General features: G+C 39.3%; 1 protein-coding gene across 4 annotated transcripts in view; it reads right to left on the bottom strand.

Moving 5' to 3' along the window:
• Positions 1 to 617: 617 nt before the first annotated feature.
• Positions 618 to 19,026, bottom strand: part of ST8SIA6 (ST8 alpha-N-acetyl-neuraminide alpha-2,8-sialyltransferase 6) — a 45,294-nt gene continuing 26,885 nt past the window's right edge. For all 4 annotated transcript variants that reach the window (XM_064408750.1, XM_064408757.1, XM_064408735.1 and 1 more), the window contains 4 exons: positions 16,796 to 16,908; positions 15,536 to 15,628; positions 12,169 to 12,641; positions 618 to 8,050 (listed from right to left, as the gene is read on the bottom strand). In XM_064408750.1, the coding sequence (XP_064264820.1) occupies positions 12,173 to 12,641; positions 15,536 to 15,628; positions 16,796 to 16,908 (675 nt within the window). In that variant the 3' untranslated portion in view covers positions 618 to 8,050; positions 12,169 to 12,172. The remainder of the gene's footprint in view (positions 8,051 to 12,168; positions 12,642 to 15,535; positions 15,629 to 16,795; positions 16,909 to 19,026) is intronic.

Raw genomic sequence — 19,026 nt, 5'->3', positions numbered from 1 at the left:
AACCTATATTACAAAAAAAAATCCAAACATAAGTGCCTAAAATATGCATAGTAATCTACTAGATACATATCTATCAGACATGTACTCATGGTCAGTATTTTGTATAAAAAAACTTTTGCATCTGTTTAAACATTTTCCATTAAACATTGTTTTTGAAATGTTTAGTTATTTTTAGAGATAGTTTTCAAATTTAAGAGATATTTTCAGAAGATGGTAACAACCGTGTTTTCTTGTTTGGTTCCTTTCCATGTTTGATGTTTCCTCAATAAATAATTTTTCAAAGTATTTCATGTCTATACTTCAAGTATTAGAAGTAACAAAAGAAGATGGTTAATTATGTAGCCATTCAAGAACAGAAAAGACTGAAATCACTTGAAGGTACCATTTAAGCAATAGATATTTACACATGCACCACTGCCCCAATCCCCTATACTTGCCTTTAAGCACAGCTTGCTTTTTTCCTTGCACAATTTTAAGGAACTGTCCACATTTCTACTGTCAGTTGCTAATACTGTTCAAGAGGATTCAGACTAATGCATTTTATATGCTGCTGCCTCAGGAGATATATTTTTGGTTGTTTAGTCTCAGGAATTCACAAAAGAAAAAACCCACCACAATTATGCCTAATAAGTCTTTATTTCCAAACATAAATTGCAAAAATATTCTATTACAGAACAGGTAACAAGTACAGAATTCTAAGTATGCCTTATAACAATGAAACCATTGCCTCCTTGACAAAAAAATCATCAGGCACTTAAAACAGGAAAACAAAGTACAAATTAAACCAGCTGTAACAGATGACTCAACGATACAACTTGATCTTGGTTTTCTGTAATAAAAGCACACACATGGCTGAGGGGCTCCTGCCTCCTCCTAAACCCTGCGCAGAGACATTTCTATGTTACGCTGCACACATTCTACTCAGACAATATCAAGCTCACATCTGAAAACATAAATAAGTTCAGCACTGAGAGAATCTGAGGAATCTTTTTGGAACAGCAGTAGCAGAGCCTACACTAGCAGCTTCAGAGAGCTTGGTGCATGTGGAGGAGCACAATTATACCAGCCCCACGGGGGAGTAAGCTCTGCTTTGACAATTGCATTGCAAAGAATGGAGCTGAAATGAATGCAAACAATACACATTTGAAGAGACAATGAAAACTCTGGGCAAAAGCTATCATGGTTACATTACATTTTGGCACATGGACCAGTCTCTGAAAAGCCACACATCTGCCATCACTGAGGAGCAGTCCTGTGTAGGACCTCTCCATTCACCTGTTTTGTCCCTTGCAAATCTTGAACTAAATTAGAAGCAGAGGTTGCCTCTTAGGCCTGTCTTAGAAAGGTAAATCTAAGATGCAAGTGTCCAAATGACTAACAAAAATACTCCTCCAGAAACCAGTCAAATACACTTAAAATGATTTTGGCTTGTGTGACTGTTTTTTTAGGTGGCATTATGTAACTTCCCACACACTTTACTCTGGTGGCATTAAACAAGAAGAACATTTAAAATAATTTTAATTAGGTACTCAAAAGAATATCAAGGATATTAACATAAAGAATACATATGAAGCCACTATAAAAATAGTACATATAAAAATGCAGAAATGTCAGCTGTTATACTTCAATGTCACAAGATATCAGGAATGGGTTAGTATTGTAAACATTGACAATAAACAGACCAAGGAGGAAGTGTTTTTAGGGAAGCTGAGTCAAGAGGTGAGAAGCATGTTGTTGGCCTACAGACTTGCTGTGAAGAATCTCCTCTTGTCAGGGACTAAAATGAACAGTGAGGAATTTAAACCCAGCAATATTGACAATAGGCTACCCTGTCACAACCATTTGCATTATTCATTCTGATGGGCTCTTGCCTTGAAACCATGATGGGATCATTAAATACTTCCATCATGCACTGCTAGTTTTCTCCCTCACTGGAGAAAAGAGAGATGAAACAAAAACACAGAAGTACCAAGTTCAGCAACAAACACTGATGTATTGCTGAAGGTACACCAGCAAAAGACAGACTTGAATGTTCTTTTGATGGCAACATGAGGATGCTGGCTCCAGTCACAGCCAGTCTTCACCCTTAAACCAGCATCTGCCAGCACCTGCCACCCAAGGGCAGTTATTGCCCCTGCTCAGAGTGATGTGAGCTCCATCACCACGACAGTACTACGCTGACTCCTTGCTGGATGGCAAACTCAAGCTGATGTTCTCCCATCGTGTTAAGCTCTTGCTGCACTGCTGGAATCTCGACACCGAGAGCACACTGACACTTACTCCTGTAGCTGTAACCCAGTAACCCCGGGTCACTCTCCTGGTGAGCTGTGTTCCCAGAATAGGAAGGTATTCTGAAATGTGCCCTTATGAAAGGAGACCACTACATAACAGCAGCAGTCCCTTTGTTCAGTGGCATGCTGCAGAGTATTTCTGCTCTACTTGATCATAATGAAAATCTGGAGCCAATTAAATACTTTATGAAAATTTGGAACAAAGGTTAATAAATATAAATCTGCCCACTTGTTTTATGCTGTGGGTGAAAAGCCTTAAGGATTTCCCCAGAGTACTCTGAGAGATTGGCTGCATTTGAAATTTTTCTGTCCAGAAACTCAAAGGATGGTCCTGCCTAAAATAAGAGAATTCAAAATAGAGTCAGTCATGCCCCCTTATCACTGTTGTTTGCTAGCAGACTTAGAGATTAAAGAGATCTGCTGCTGAAGTCATCACCACAAGATGAAGGATTACCTGGCTTTGAATATGTTCCGCTAAGACGTCTTTAACTAAAAGGCTCACGTCCTCTGCTTCAGAGCATGCAGCAAGTGGCTATCAACTGTTTGAGTTAGAGCCGTTGCAGAATAAAGCACTCCACAGAATATTCATTGGGTTTGATCTCACAGACTCCTGTATACAGGTGGACGTGTGCTTTGTGGACTTGAGTGTCCATGGAAGAGCTACTGCCTGGGTATTCAGAACCTCCCTCCACAAACCTGTCACAGCAGTGCAAGTGACAGGACAAAAAAAAGATCTGTAGGTCAAATGGATTTAAACCTAGATTGCTGTGTTAGGCTGCAGCTCCACCACGGAGTCTGTGCAGGCTCAATTAGCCCAGATAAATTAACTGATCCAGATATTTGCACTAAATAAAATCAACTAGTACCTAACAACAGGAATATTTTGCTAGTAAATTAGGGAGCCACAGACGGTCAGAAGTCACCTAGATAACTTCTTTTCCTGAGTCACTCAAGACAGACAATTTAATCTTTTGTCAAGCATGGTGGTATGTCAGTCATCTCACTACTGCACAAAGGAAAGAGAATCAAAGTGAGAGTAACTGGTTTCAACCCCCTCAGACCTCATTCACCTCTATTCCCTGTAGATGCTGTTTTAGATGCTGCGATTAGAAGAGGCTGAACACAAAGGAATGCTGAATAACAAGCAAGTTTATGCAAGTTTACCATCAGTGAACCGAGAAATTTTTCTGCTTGTCATTTCTGAATCTGCTGGGGTCACCAGCTTGTTAAAATGACTGTAACAGCAAAGAGAGAAGGGTGAGCAATAATCAGCAGTGTAGGCACCTAGAGTCTTTAGTGTAGATGCCATAAGCACCTTCTAGCACCACAGAGAGAGATGGGCTCCAGCCCACCAGAACAGCTCTGTGCTGCCAATCCCCCTTGCAGGGGCCCATCTCTCCCTTCTGACCAGGCAAGCCCTCAGAGATGTTACCTTCTGAACTTGGTCAAGCTTTCAGGGGACCACTGGGTCTGTCCAACAGCAGTCAGATCACAAAAGGCACCTGTTGTGTCCCTACAATCCCACCTGCGTGGTCTCACCCCCTCCTTTGCTTTGACTGTGAAATTCCCCTGTCTCTTGGCATGAACCAATTTTCTCATTCTGTTGCCGTGGTTGGGTTTTGCCATCTCAGGGTGCCAAAGTGGGACAGGCCAAGGCCAGACACAGGGATGGGGGCAGCACAAGAATGGGGACTGCACCTTGCAGCCATTCCAGCTTAAGTCACTATGGAACTACAGAGCAGCTTTAGTACCTGCAGTTAGGCAATGTGAATATCACACCAAGCTGCCTCCCTTGAGGTGCAAACCCAGTCATTTACAGCACGTTTTACTATGCTACAAGCATAGCAGTGTTTGACTCACAGTCACACAAACCCCTTAAGACACTAAACAGGGCTGATAGCACTCCACAGGGTAAAGAGACAAATAACCAACTCAAGGCAGCACTGGATCCTGAAGGAGGATGCAACATTAGAGAGTCAGAAGAGAAAAAGGAATAAAAGCAGCCAGGCAGGCTTTAATCTAATGATGCAGTGAGGCAGTCGTGCAAGGACACTGTCAGCTTCTGCAAAGGTACAGTGGAAATATTAGCACACTGTCAGGGTTTCTATCTTTAGAAAACTATTTAATCTCAACATTCATTCCACAGCGTGTGATGGCATTGAAGGTCCACAAACCCTAAAAATGAATATTCCTGATATGAAATAGAGGGAATTGAAAGGTCCTTACTAACTTTTGGTCAAGAATCCTTAGTCCAAACTGATGGTGGCTCAGTCTTACAAAAGTGGCATAAACATTCTCCGCCAGGTACCAAATCCATTTATTATTATTAACCTGGCACAAGTGTAAAATGAATGAGAACGAATGTATTCAGCTACCCAAGACAACATAATTTCCCATGGTGTGTGTACTTCAGAAGTCTTGATCAATCTGATGGTACCCTGTGATGCAGAAATGCCACTATTAACTTGCCCAGCCTGCATCCGAATTAACACGACCCAGCCACCGAGCACACAGCACCAGTAGCTACAACAAAGCTGAGGACAATGTCTGCCCTCCTGCAGAGTGACGTGGATGAAACTAACATCTCCTACTAACTTCATGTCTGCAGCAAGGCCTGAGGATCTTAATCTAAAGTTTAATAGTGTATGTTTTTATTCTATGGAGAGTTAAGAGCATTTGTAGGAGAGGGTAGGAAAGGTCTACAATTCCTTCAAGCAATTTCTTCTCACCCCTGTGGTCCACATAAATCACTGAGAGCCCTGAGAGCGTGGCAGATCAGGTCTTCAAGTCATTGGCAAGTTTAAACTTTGCATAAACAGTGCTAAAATCAGTGGCTGTCCATACTACAGAAATTTCCATTTGCTCTCAATTGTGAGTGCTATATCACATCCCTTCAGCTAAGACCTCTTTTCATCAAGGAAGCCAGAACAGATTTCCTTTTTTTGGCTAAACCTCTCTTAAAATGTATTCTGATGATCTTTCCGGTAATGCTAACATGTTTTCTTCAAATAATGTAGCTGCACAGAAACAGTTCTGATACACAGTAACTTCAGCTCTTTGTGATGTGTCACAGCACACTGTTTACATTTATTCACTGAGACAGTGCCACATGAAACTAACAAATGCTTTTGAAAGAAGTTGCTGCAAATAAATTTAATTTTCTCCTCTCCCCATCATCTACTTCACACAACCAGGTTTTGCCCCTTTACTCAGGCTGAGTAGTTAATTGAATTCAGTCTGAGCAAAGAATGATCTTGCATTATCTCTATGTGCACACAGCGCACTTGCAATTGTTCTGGATAGTATGTAAGAACCTGCAAAAGATGTATGAATTTTCCCCAAGACAAACCATGTAGCTGCTACACAGCCAAGACCACCTCACTGCTCTACACTAGACTGGAGTAAGTCACAGTCCTTACCTGAACACAGGTGTGCCTCTGTCTGCCTGGATGAAATGCAGCAGGGTTGTCCTCAACCTCAGCTGTTTGCATCACCCAAAGGACAACTACATCACTTTGCACAGCTTCTATTAAAAGCACTCCATGTGAGTGATTTTTAGCAGAGGAGATGCTCTTTTGGGAGCAAATTTGTCTTTGATCTATAACTAGGATGTTGCAATAGGCAATCATCCATAACACTCATAATGTGGGTGTGGGTTCTTTCAGCAGCCAGCTCTCTGCACAAGAGCAGCAGATACTGTGGCCAGAAAATGGCAAAAATCTCTCATCTGGGGAAGAAAAAAATGTGGTTTGTGATGTTGGAACTAGAACAGATCACAGTCAATCAAACCCCTGTGCTCCCTTTTCCATTTACCAGCTGGTAATGCAGATGGACTCATCAGCTCAATTCTGCTGTCTTTGTTTCTGTTAAAGACTCTACTGACACACAGAGGTCAGTAGTAGTGGCATCAGTTATTGCCTCAAAGCACTGTGTATTTTTTACCTCTTTTTTCAAAAATGGACTTTATTGCTCATATTGCAGTCAGAATTTATGAACACTTCTGCTTGAGTAGATACTGGATTCTGATACCATTATTTCTGGAAATGGATCCAGATGCTGACTGTGTTTCAATCAACAGACCTGTAACCATAATGATTGATTCTAATACTTCCAGGAGTGTTTGTGTGATTATAAAACTCCTGCAAGGTAAGCATTCAAATATTACAATACAGTAATGCTCTTATGAAGTATAAATTTAGAAGGCTTTTCTGAACCTTATTTTATAAGGTCCAATTCATTTAAGTGGGATTTTTTTTGCAGATATAATCCTCAAAGAGTGGAATACTGAATGCTCTTTAAATCAGTTGATTTGGGATTTAATGTTGCAGCAGCAAAAGGAATTTTACTAAACAAATTACCTGATAGTATCTGAGTTTAAAAGAAGGACACTCTATCTTTGAACTAACCATTCAAAGGACTCTCAAAACAGTCATTGAAACTCTTATCAGAATCTGGTTATTACAATTTTTAAATTTTGTTTGCTTGCTTGGTTGGGTTTTGGTTTTTTTTTTTCTCCAGTAGAACATATAAGCATGTAAGGAGTAATACCTAGGGTACAACTGCTTGTCAAAGCTCCTGTAAATGTTAAAGTAATTCTTCCCACTGGGCTGATATTTTACTTTCTCTCGCTGCAGGATGTTGCTCCATATGTGTTCTTGGACCATATGGAAAACTTAAAGAACTACACAAGTTATAAATTAGGGGAATATAGTCAGTTTTCTCATACATCCTGGTGTAGAAGAGCTTGGGGTTGATGGTAAGAGGAACATTCTTCTAATAATCCTTCATGTAGTTTCACTGTCTGTAGTCCCATATGAATACAAGCTACACTACATGACAATAAATTGAATTAAAGGCTTGGTACCCATCATCTTCCTAATGGAAATTCCATCTCATGTATGAGCCAAGACACAGAACTGGAAAGTCATGCCCTACCAGGACCCTGGGGACTGTAGTATGGAACCAGGTTCACAGTCCTCATTTGGAGTTTAACAGGACCCTAGATTGGAACACAAGCAAGTAGAGTGGTTTATAAATAATTATAAAGCTCTGATTAACATCACTCATATGAGTGATCCCATTAAATCCACAGCATCATCTATTGCTCACAAAATGAAAGCCCATTAAATCCACAGCACTACTTACTGCCCACAGAATGAAAGCCCATAAACCACTTAACTACCTCTGACCTGAGGGATTTTCTCATCTGTGCACCCTGGGACAAACTAAGAATGACATGGCTCTGAATTAATTACTCCTCTGCAGCTCTTCTCATCACTTCTCTCATGTAGAAAAATGCCAGTATTTACAGGATGAAGTTTTTAATTGAAAACGTTCACTGCCAACTCATGCAGCCACCATACAGAGACTACTGCCTACACTATGTGATATCAACAAAACCAGAGATCTTATGTCAAAACATTTTAATGATCCTCTAGAAGCAAAACATGATGAATGTCACATATTGCCACCATCCTGAGATTGTGCTTTGCTACCATTAAACCAGCAGTAAGGGGTAGAATTTTTCAGATAATGGTTACTTTGTATTTTAAAAAAGGATCACTCAAAATTTTTTGAATGTAGCAGTCACTGTGTGAAAAAAATCACTCCCTTTTCTCCCCAAGTGCAAAATATTTCTCTATTGTAGCATTATTGTAGAACTGTATTATATGCAGTTTGATGCTCACAAAATCACATCAGATCAAATCCAACACCGAACTGCTGAGATATACACAAATTGTCTCCTTAGGATCATCACCCTGAAAGTAAAACAATAAAATATGTTATTGGTATTTCTTGTTTAGTAGAAAAACCTGCTTGTTATACTTGAAATAAGCCAATAGTTTAGTCTTTGTGTGCACTGCACCTTCTGCATCAGCTTTTCATCTGTATTTCAGGCTGTGAGTCTGTGAGATCTATTATACAGAATCACAGGCTCTCAGAATTTCCCTGGCTAAGCTGGAATGCTCGTGCCTGGTCTAACTTGAGCATCTGCTCTTTCTAAAGGAGGACTCCTTCATTTGGAAACCCCCAGAACTGCTCACACTTATCCCAGCTGGTCCACATTCTTCAGGCTTCCTAAGCTAGCCAGTATCTTCACGGGGACACTTCCATTGCTAATTTGAATATGGATATGTTCTAAATTACATTATCTTACTCATATTTTGAAATCGCCAGAGATTGCAATTATTCCTTTTCCTCAACAGGATAGTTCTGCTGTGGAAAACAAACCCAAAACCCTCCTAGGTATGTAAATACTTTTTCATTTGAATTGAAATCTAACAAAAATTCTCATTTGATTTAATCTATACTTTTCTACTCTGATAGATTTTAACTAAACCAGAAACAATTTATCTCCACTTGTTTCATTATTGACATTATTCTTAACAGATAAATTTAATTCACTGAATGCATGGGCAAAGTGTGCTTAAAAGTTGTACTGCAGGTATTCTAAGGCATAAAACCCTTCTTTCAATATCTACTAATTTCACATTAGATAATATTTGCCCAAGTCAAGAACAGTCTGCAATATTGCTGCCTGACAGGAATCCAGAGGTGTCCTTACTTTAAAATGTGGTATCATTTTGTCCAAGGTAATTATAACTGAACTGTGGTTTAGTTCTTATTTCTCTAGCTGCACTGGGACACCACAAGCACAAAAGACTTTCAACAGAATTTAAGCTCATGTTGCCGTTATAAATAGGTTATGTGTAACAGTATTTATCAAGTACTTGGATTGCAACAAATTCCAAGATTGAAAAAATATCACATACTGACAGAGTTTGGAAAAAAAATTATTCTTTTTGATGTTCGCTGCTGAGAAGAAAGTAAGCAGGTATCCCCTTGCTTAGAGGATGCTGCTCTGGCAGCTCCAGCTTCAGTAGAGGGAGTCACTGCTGCTCTTTGTCAGAAATAGATCACATTTAATCATTTGGTTGGAGTTAAAAAACTCATACCTACTTTTTACTTTCCAGGTAAGATATGTAGGGGAGAGTTCAGTAGTTTTTACCTCCAAACTACCTGCACACCTCTGCTCAAGCCCTCCTCCCTCAGTCCTTCTGCTCAGACAATTAAGAACTATTTTCTTCCCCAAGCTCAGAGTCTCAGTTTGATTCTTCCTTTGTCTGTTTTTATTGTGTTGACTGACTTCTCTGAGCAGATGCTTAAAGTTACTGCTTTGTATGTCAAAGCAACACATACTCATCTGCCCTGCTGTCTTTTCCTAGCAAACAGAAAACCTGATGGACTCTTGGTCAGACAAAATTTGCATTTTAACCAGGCTTCTGGGCAATCAAATTTATGCCAGTCTGATTAATTTATCATCTGACAATTTTTCTAATCACATTTTTTTTCTATTTTTAAACGTGAATTAGGTAATTTCCCCTCCTTGAACCTACATTTACTTGAAGCTAATGACATGCGCTTATCAGGTTAAACCAATGAACAAATAAGACTTCCTTCAGCTGCACAGCAAAGATGATTTGGTAATCTAATGCAAAATAATAAAGATCATTAATTATATTTCAAGATTTTGCTGTTACTGCATTTTCTGCTTGACCATCTGTGATAGGTGGGCACTGACTTTAGTCACAACCTGTACATGTCTGTTGAACATAATCATAAAAGTACAGGAGAGGATATTAAGGTAAAAAAAAAATTCCACTGACAAGGATGGTGTTTAGGAGCAATATTACCAAAAATGATTCACTGGGACGCAAATACACTCTCCCTATAGTGCTCCTAGCAGAGAAGCTTCCTTCACTTCTCATTTACAGCAGCAAACTTTTGTATCCCAGTAATGTGTGTGGGAGGTTCTGCCTGAGCCTTCTGTGGGCACCCACTAGTGTAAGGAACCTACAGATACCCACTAAGAGGAAAGAATACAGAACATGGACAAGAACATAAAATGGAAACTGAAAAGAGAAAGGATATTGTTGAATTTTTAGAAAAGGTTATCAGTAAAATATACTCATTATAGAATTTCAATTATCTCTAACAGTTGCTAATACTTGCAGAATGGTAGCTCATACTGAAAGAATTTATTTGGTTTTCTCTTTGTAAATATAAGTGTATATAGAGCAGCACAACTTATTCTTCATGTGGTTTTTTTTTTCCTTTACAGCTTATTTGGCAATTTTGGCCACAAGTGGTTTTCAGTCTGTCAAGCATGGACAGCATTTAATTAATACACATACAGATACTTAAACATTTTTGTGGCTTCTATCTTCTTCTCTCTAGAGTAAATATTTCTAAGGAGCTGGCTTTCATTTTCTTAGCTCATGTAGTTACTACAATTTAAATTACACAGTATGTCTCCAATGATTTATATTATAGGAATAACAAATACAATGGAAACTGCTGGATATAAAGAGCTTAGCCACTAAGAAAAAATACATCATGTATTTGTTAACCTTTCCAATACGCTGCAACCTTTTACAAGCAAAAAATGAAAGTGCATATACATCCAGTTCAATTCCTCCTAGGTAATCTCCTGCCATGGGCTAGGAGAATGGATTCACTATATGGATTCTAGATCCCTTCTCACTGGTTTTGTATTATTTTAATAATCTGAAAGCCATTTATTTTTCTATTTCTTAAAAAAGCCCTTGTAACTGAATAAAATTCTGCCTTCCTGGTACTAACAATCTGCTATTTTAAAACTTAGCATTCTCTGATGATAAAGTAAGTGTGAACATATCTTTGACAACATGTTTTCTAAATATCAAAAAAGGATATTTTCAAATACATTTCAGAACCTAGCCAGAAGAAAAGTGCCTTTAGCTTTTAAGCTTGAAATTTCTGGTTTGAACAAGATGATGCTATTTATTTAACTTGAGTAATACAGTCATAAGATTACATCAGTCCAATTAAAGTATATAGTATACAATGGCAGTTCTACTGTACACTTCACTTAGTATTATATTAACTTGGACCCCGTGGAAAAATAGAGGTCTGTGAAAGGAGACTCTGACAACAGCATTGTGAGCTCAGGAATTTCTGAGTTAGCTTAAAAGATGCAGAAGTATTTATACAAATTGGTTCTACTTTGTCAACAGGGTAAATCAAGATTGAAAACATGCAGAGAAATCTTTTCAGAGCCATCTCTAGTGTGTACATAGTAAATTGGCTCAAGGTCAGAGGCCAGACTGTGCTGCATTTCTCTGAGGCAATACACAGAAGGTAGAGGTCCAAAGGGTTGGGACAGAGAGAACAGAGAGAAAAGGAATGACCCTTCATGCTATATTTGTAACTCCCAGATTCTGAGCTGCCTCTAGGTAAAATGCTCAGCAAGATCTGCTGTAGTGTATGGCAGCTCCCTCACTGCTGTCCACAAGCTGCTCTGCAGCCCTGGGCCATGAGCGCACGCTGCTCAAGTCTTTACCCTTTAACAAGAGGCAAAGAGGCCAGAGATGCATGCTTCCCCTCATGGAACAATCCCCATCCTTACTCTGCTCTCTGCAAACACATAGAAAAGCTGGGCCAGGATTAGGTGTCTCCTGGAGATCACAGTGTGTGAATGCCTCTAATAAAGCGATTCTTAAAGGAGGCTGGTACCTGGGAACTGATACCAAACCAAGGCTGGCAGAGACATGTATCTGAGATAACTGACATGTATCTGACTGACTATGATTTATGGGGATAATTTGTACTTAGCTATGATCCCCTTCTAATATTCACAACTGGAAAACATTTCTCAACTCTGTGATTCATGTTTATTCAGAAGTATTCAATCTTTCACTTATTTGGAAATACTACTTTCATTGAGTAAGGTAGAAATGTCTCTCTAAGGAAGAACAGACTCACACTTTGTAAAACAAGTTTTCCCTTAGCACAGTAGTGAAATAAAGATACTTCATGTGGTAAGAATGGGACCTACCTTTTTAGTCCGATTCACATTTACCAAACTGCAACTTCAAAATGCCTTTGCCATGAAGCTCAAGGATCTGGTTATATTCTTTGGGCATTGCGTGGAAACCTGGCTTAGGCAGCTGGTTGTCATAATAGTGGTGGCTGATTGGCATCTTCTCCGTGGATTTTGAGAAAGGCCAGAAGCCATAGAGCTTCACATTCTCACACAGCTCAAGAGCAGCACTAGTGATCATAAAACCAGATGACAACCGGTAGGCCTTCACACCCTTAGTTCTCCAGAACTGGGCAAGACTTTTCAGATAAGTGGGGTGAAAAAATATTGCCCTTTGGGTTGCTTTGGACTCTTTCAGAGTGTGGTATACTTTAAAAGAAGTGGCTGTGTTGCTTCTGAAGGAAAATGCTGGCAGTAAAAGAAAAGCATCTCCATAGACTGCAATGTTTTCCAGAAATTCTGTCTTCTTTTCATTTAGCTTGTTGTACCTGCAAAGTACAAAATTTTAGGAATGGAATGTGGTATTCCTACATTACAGACCAGAACAGCACAACTGCACTTGCAAAGATGTTATGAACTCTGCTGTAGCAGTTCAGCCTGTCTACACTGCAAATTTATATCACCCTATTATATGTTGTCATATGTGCAGCTATGAAAATTTGGCTCTTGTATAATAAGAACACACTACGTAGGACTGAACTGGCAACACAAGAGATACTGAAGCAGATCAAATTCACTGCTAATGAGACTAGGACATGTTTAGAGAATTTATCAATTCAAGAAATTAGGAAGAATGTAAAAAAATATTGTGCTCATATTTTCTCTGTTTAAAAATACATGCAGTAAAATATCTACTGTATATATTTGTGAAATATATGTGCTTGTCACATCAACAGGTATACTAAAATCTCTCTTCAAAATCTCTGTGTACCCTGTGTGAAAATCCAAGGATGCATGTGAGCAGTCTTGGAGTGTTAAAGATTAGTGTGTGCTCAAGCGCAGGATATACTTTTAAAATAGCTAAAAATACAGGCATCCCTGTTTATGTCCTTCAACTACAAAGGGAACACAAGGAGATTTATAAAGACTTAGAGCTCTAATTTCACAAATGACAAGGATTTATTCTCAGATGCTTTCAGTCACCAACAAAGAGTCTTAGTTCTCACCACTGCGTAATTCTGAGCTCCCAAATACTGACTAGTGAAATTCCCAAGTTATCTGAGAAGTGATGCAAACAAGGGGGTCACTCAACTCATGTCCTCTATAGATCTGAATTTCTGAATCACCTACACATAGGGAGCTTCCCCTCTTTTGGGACCCAAAGGACTGAGTCCTCTTTTGTAGGTAGTTGTCTATTTGAGCAGAGTACTTTCACCTTTTAAAGGCTATCAGAGTCCACTTTTTACAAACAACTCCAGCAGAAGCTGGACAAATTGGTTTCATTTCCCTTCACAACTTGAGCAGGTTCAAAACCTTTCATGCAGCACTTTGAAACAGAGAACAGCAGCCACTGCCATTTCCATTGAAAGCATTCATGGAAGAACTACCTCTTGCACAACTAGTGCAAGGAGTGATACACCTTTCTCAGCCTGAAGGGGTTTAAACATACAGCTTCTATTCCCAGAAAAGTACCATTACCACCAGACTCTGAAACAAAATGAAATAGAGGGACTCAGGCCCTCCTTTTGACCCTGAACCTATGTGCATGCAAGAGTCACACAGCCAAAACAAGCAAGAAATGCCTGTGCCTATGTCTAGGAAAAGTGGTTGAAGGGTGAATTTCTGGCCTCTGCTACAAGAATTTTCTCTGTTTTTACTCACTGTAAAATACTGAGCCTCCAGGACAGAATTCAAATCTCTACTCTTCCTTAGCTAGAAACCTGGATAATTCAACAGTGTCTCAATCTCCTTTCCAGCTCTACCACTGTAAGAAGTGTAGGCAGTTTAATTAGGACACATAAGAGCTGTGCTTTTCTTCAAGAGAGTTCACCTGCATTTTACACCCTGACAAACACAGTTCAAAAGCTGATTAACCTTAACAATAATAACATCAGACTAAGCCAGTATGCAAACAAAGAATTAGAAATTACAGGGAATAATGCTGGAATAGGTCTTCTGAGAGAAGAAACAAACTTGGTTCTGCTAAATGGTACCAGGCTGCTTCCTCCTGCTTCTTCAAAAGCATTTAGTTTTCTCTGAATATTTAAATAAATACTTTTTTAAACTCATAAGTCCTCTTGTACTCTCACTTAATCCTCCCACAGGCTTATCTCCCATTTTCTTCAGCGTAACTCTTATTAACCCTAGTGTGACTTGATTTGGTGAAAAAATGAGTACAGCTGTGGCAGAACACTTTGATCACACCCAGAAAAATTGTGGATCAGATCAGAAGTCACCCAGGATGCTGAGTCATTGGACAATTTCCCTTCCTCATATCCCTCTGCAGCCCCACTAACATCAATGAGCTAAATCTAGTTTTGGAAAAGCAATAATTCATTAAAGTCAAAAAGATTTGGGTAAGCATTAACATAGTTAGTACTCATTGCAAAAAATGAAGTTCTATCCTTGAATCAATGAAAAATGCCTGTTATTAATTTCTATGTACTCACTGTACCTTTTCCTTCTTCCTTTCAAGGAGAAAAAAAAAAAAAAGCTTCGCCTTATGTTGTCTTTTTGACAATACAGTTATGACAGACAATAAAATACAGTGAGATTAGCAAGCAGTAAATAACATGGCACAGCAGTCCTTTTCATAGATAAGCTGCAGTTCCAGCCTGCTGAAGATGTCAGATTAGTCAGGCTGGCCTTATTAGATTTTCTTTTCATCAAGAAGGTGAAAAAACCCCCACCCCTGCTGAGAAAAAAGTGTGTGAGCAAGCAGCTTTCATACGAATTGAAAAAATGGATTACAGAAGCTGGGCCTCCATTCAGGAAACAGCCCTCATCAGAACAGCCTCCAAGCACATTACCTAGGAACACGTGCTCACAGTCCTGCTGATAGAGTCAGACACACATTTCCAGGCTTTCCTGATTTATGATTACAACTCCTTTCTAAATGCTTGGGGTCATGAGGGTCATGGAGAAAAAAGAAGAGGCTTGGGCTTACAATCACCAATTTTACTCTGCCATAAATTGCTGACTAGTATCAGCCAAGGTATCTTACTGATCTGGGTATTGCTGACTCCTTTATGCTACAAAAAAGGCCAAGCTTAGAAGATTTCCATTTAGACTAGTACATATTTTACATGGAAACTAAGGTTTAATGAAGTAATCTACCTGCACTGCTCTCTATGCTGGTATCCCACTGGATTTCCATGAAAATCTAAATCATGTCAAACAATTATACACCATTGCACAGAAACAGATTTGCAGTAGTACTCACTTCTGAGATATGATACTCGGATTAACAGTCACAAGGTTTGTTTTATTGCCAACATCTTTGCTAATGTTTCCTGTGGTTGGAGGGAGGTTACACCTGAAATTGAGAAACATTTGCTTAAACAGATGTGCACCAGAAATGATTTACAGTTACTATTTGCAAATTCCTCTCTTGTGCAATGACACTTTCCCGCCAGCTCCCAGGGATGTCTAAGCACTTCACAAATATTAAATAAGGCTTACAGCATTTCTAGTAAAGATATTTAATCTACTGTACAGATGGTTAAAATAGGGCACAGAGAGCTCATTTTCATAAATCGTATCACAAACCAGTAGCACAGTCAAAGTCTCAGGAGTCTATGAATGCCCTATGCTGGCTGCTAGGAAATATTGCCCCTCTTGCCTAAACAATGCATTCCTGCTGAAAGTCTTCTACGGTGTCTTCTAAAAACAGCATAACTTGCCCTATTGCAGAAACAGTGATTTCTGTAAAATGTAAAGAAAGCATTTTCTTAAATTCAGGCACTTAGTAAGTTTAGCATCATAGTACAGAGACTTCCCATTTTCCCCATTTTTATTAAAACAATTATCTAACTGGAAAGACTTTTTTTTTTTTTAGCTTTTCAGAAGCTCAAATTTTAGGAAAGAATAAAAAAGGAAATGAAATCCAGCATGCTGTGTGATTGGACATCACTGAGGAAAGAACCCTCCCTCTGTTGCTCTGTTTCTTTGCATGAACTACAAACTGTGAGTCACATACTGAGAGAGTGGGCAAAATTACACTCTGAGTGTGCCTGGTTTTCTCACAGTCTATCCAGGGAGATTAAAAACACTACTTAAATAAATGCTTAATTTTTAATATGAGTAACAGATGTAACAAATATTGGGGCAACTGAGTAGCTACATAGGTGAGCCAAACTATGGCTAAGTAAACACTTTGTTAAACCAAAGATACACATGTGACATTTAAAACCAGTCTCCTAAAGGATGCTAAATGACCAGAAATGTCAGGTTCTCAGATAATCACGTTTCACATCACTGCAAGGTGACTTAGCAATCACAGATTATACATGTATCATCCAGCATGCTCTTTAATTAGAAAGCAGCATTCTGAAAACTACAAAGCAGAAGTATCCTTAAAGAGGCAGAAATAACAAATTGTCTAGATTCTTCCTCACTGCTACAAACTGGCATTGGCACACTTCCAATCCTGCCAAGTTTTTAGAATGTTGGACACACTTCAGGAAAATGAAGCAGGTCTTACCTAAACACAAAGTCAGAACTATCAATTTCAGCTCCACAGCTGGAATTTTTCAGAATGCCTCCATTTCCAACCACAGCACAGTTCTTGAAGGGATAGACTGAAAGAGGAGAGGACTGCAAACAAATAAAAAGATGCAGCAAATTCTTTATAAGTGTTTTGATTGTTTCTTTGTGTCTATTTGCTCTTGCAGGTTTAAACTGGTAAATCCCAGTAAAAGCATTCACCATTTAGCGGACAGGATTGCCAAACCTGGACAGCCAAGAGCCAAAAGTAGGCACCAACAGACAGAGAACTGTTACCTCTGCTATCAGAACTTTGAGAGAATAATACTGGATTGTTAAAATTGTGTGCCTTTTAAATACACTTAACACTAAAACTATCGAGTAGTGGATTGCAACATAGACAAACTAAGGAACTAATTTATACTGAAGATAGTTTAAAGTTACCCATTTTCCTTTGCACTGTAACAGACTGGGGGTTGTCATACAGTAATTTACTTTCTCAGGTAATAGAAGGCAACTTTGTAAATTCTCCTCACTTTTGTCATCACGCAATTACATTTGAAGCAAAATATTGAATTTAGGGGAACCTGAAGATGCTGTAAACGATAATGATGTGCCCTGGCTTAACTCTTTGTGAATGTGAGGCCTCAGAGAAGAGGTTACTGTTTCTGGCTGTTCACCCTCTCTGCTCCTCTTCTTGTTACAGCTTGCTGTCTTGCAGTGGGGAAGCTGAGTGGGAACTAAGTGCATCCACTTGAGAACCAGCACAGTTCACAACCTAGAAAATTAATGCAAATTGTTGGCTATTTAGGCTGACGTTAATATAGCTGGCTGCTATCCCAGTCTCAGAAACTTTTCATACATCTTGCTCAACATCTTCTGCTGTGGGAGCACTGACATTTATCAGAGGCCAACAGCTGGGATATTTTGCGTGCAGAAATTAAACACAGTTGTAAAAGTCAGTCAAAAACTTGCTTATGGAAAGCATTATCCTTCCTTCTTCTCTCATCAGCTTGCCCAAAGAGAAGCAAGAAGGGACACTGTTATGAACAAGGCAAAAAGTGTGAGGAACATGGCAAACATCATATTTGCGTGGCAATATATTACAGAACAACATGTTCAAATATTTTGTTCAGTTCTGAAAGGATGGTAGAAGAACACAAAGGCCAGGCAACTCTGGCTGCCTTAACATGTATATGTGCACATAAAGCATATTACTTTTTCATTTCTCCAGCTTAAATTTGGAATTACTATATCCTCTAGCAATAAAGTCAGTAAAGACTGATTCACAGCAGTATTAGGAAGAACTGGGATGATAGCTGGGATCTCACAAATTAAGAATGCCAGAGATAGGTAAGAGGGCTTCCATATGCCCTTAGCTTCAAGAAACTGAATACAAACTCTTTGTCTAGTCTCAAGATCTTGTATGTCTACTGTAATCCTGAGGTACAAAATCTGATTCCTTTTCTCATCCTGTGATTCTTGCTGCAAACACCCTCCCCCAGTGGGTAACTAAGCTAATGAAAGGGCTGGAAGGAATGTCCTATGAAGAGTGACTGAGGGCTTTGGACTTGTACAGTTTGGAGAAAAGAAAAGATAATCTCATTGCTCTCTGAGGAAGGGAAGGGGAGAGGAAGGTGCTGATCCCTTCTCCACTGTATCCAGTGACAGGACACTCGGAATGGCTCCAAGCTGCACCAGGGGACATTTACTCTCCACATTAAGAAGCATTTTTTTACTCAGAGGATGGTCAGTTGCTGGAACAGCCTTCCTAGAGAAGCTGAGGTCCTCAGGTGTCAGTGTTTAAGTGGTATTTAGACCACGTCCTCAATAACTTGCTTTAACTTGGTCAGCCCTGAATTGATCAGGCAGTTGGACTATGTGATAATTGTGGGTCCCTTCCAACTGAAATTTCTCTGTTCTCTATTATGTTCTGTGCTATTCTGTATCAGGTTTACCACCAAAATATCTTTCATAACTTACACGCCCAAGCCTGCACTGGAAATGGCATGGGCATATGAGGAATATGAAATGTTCTTCCAGATTGAAATGCCTTTAAAAAGGGGCATGACAAAAGCAAGGCAAACATTTTCAGAGTATTTGCTCCTGAATTCAACTGGCTGCCAAGCCAGTGTTCTGTAGCAACTCTATCTCCAATCTATGATATCTGTAAATGCCTCTACCACTGCAGAGGAAGGGGAAAAGAACTCCAAAAATACACCTTGCAAG

Source organism: Passer domesticus, chromosome 1, assembly GCF_036417665.1.
Source record: "Passer domesticus isolate bPasDom1 chromosome 1, bPasDom1.hap1, whole genome shotgun sequence".
NCBI lineage: Eukaryota > Metazoa > Chordata > Aves > Passeriformes > Passeridae > Passer > Passer domesticus.
This window is presented reverse-complemented; position numbering and strand designations above follow the sequence as displayed.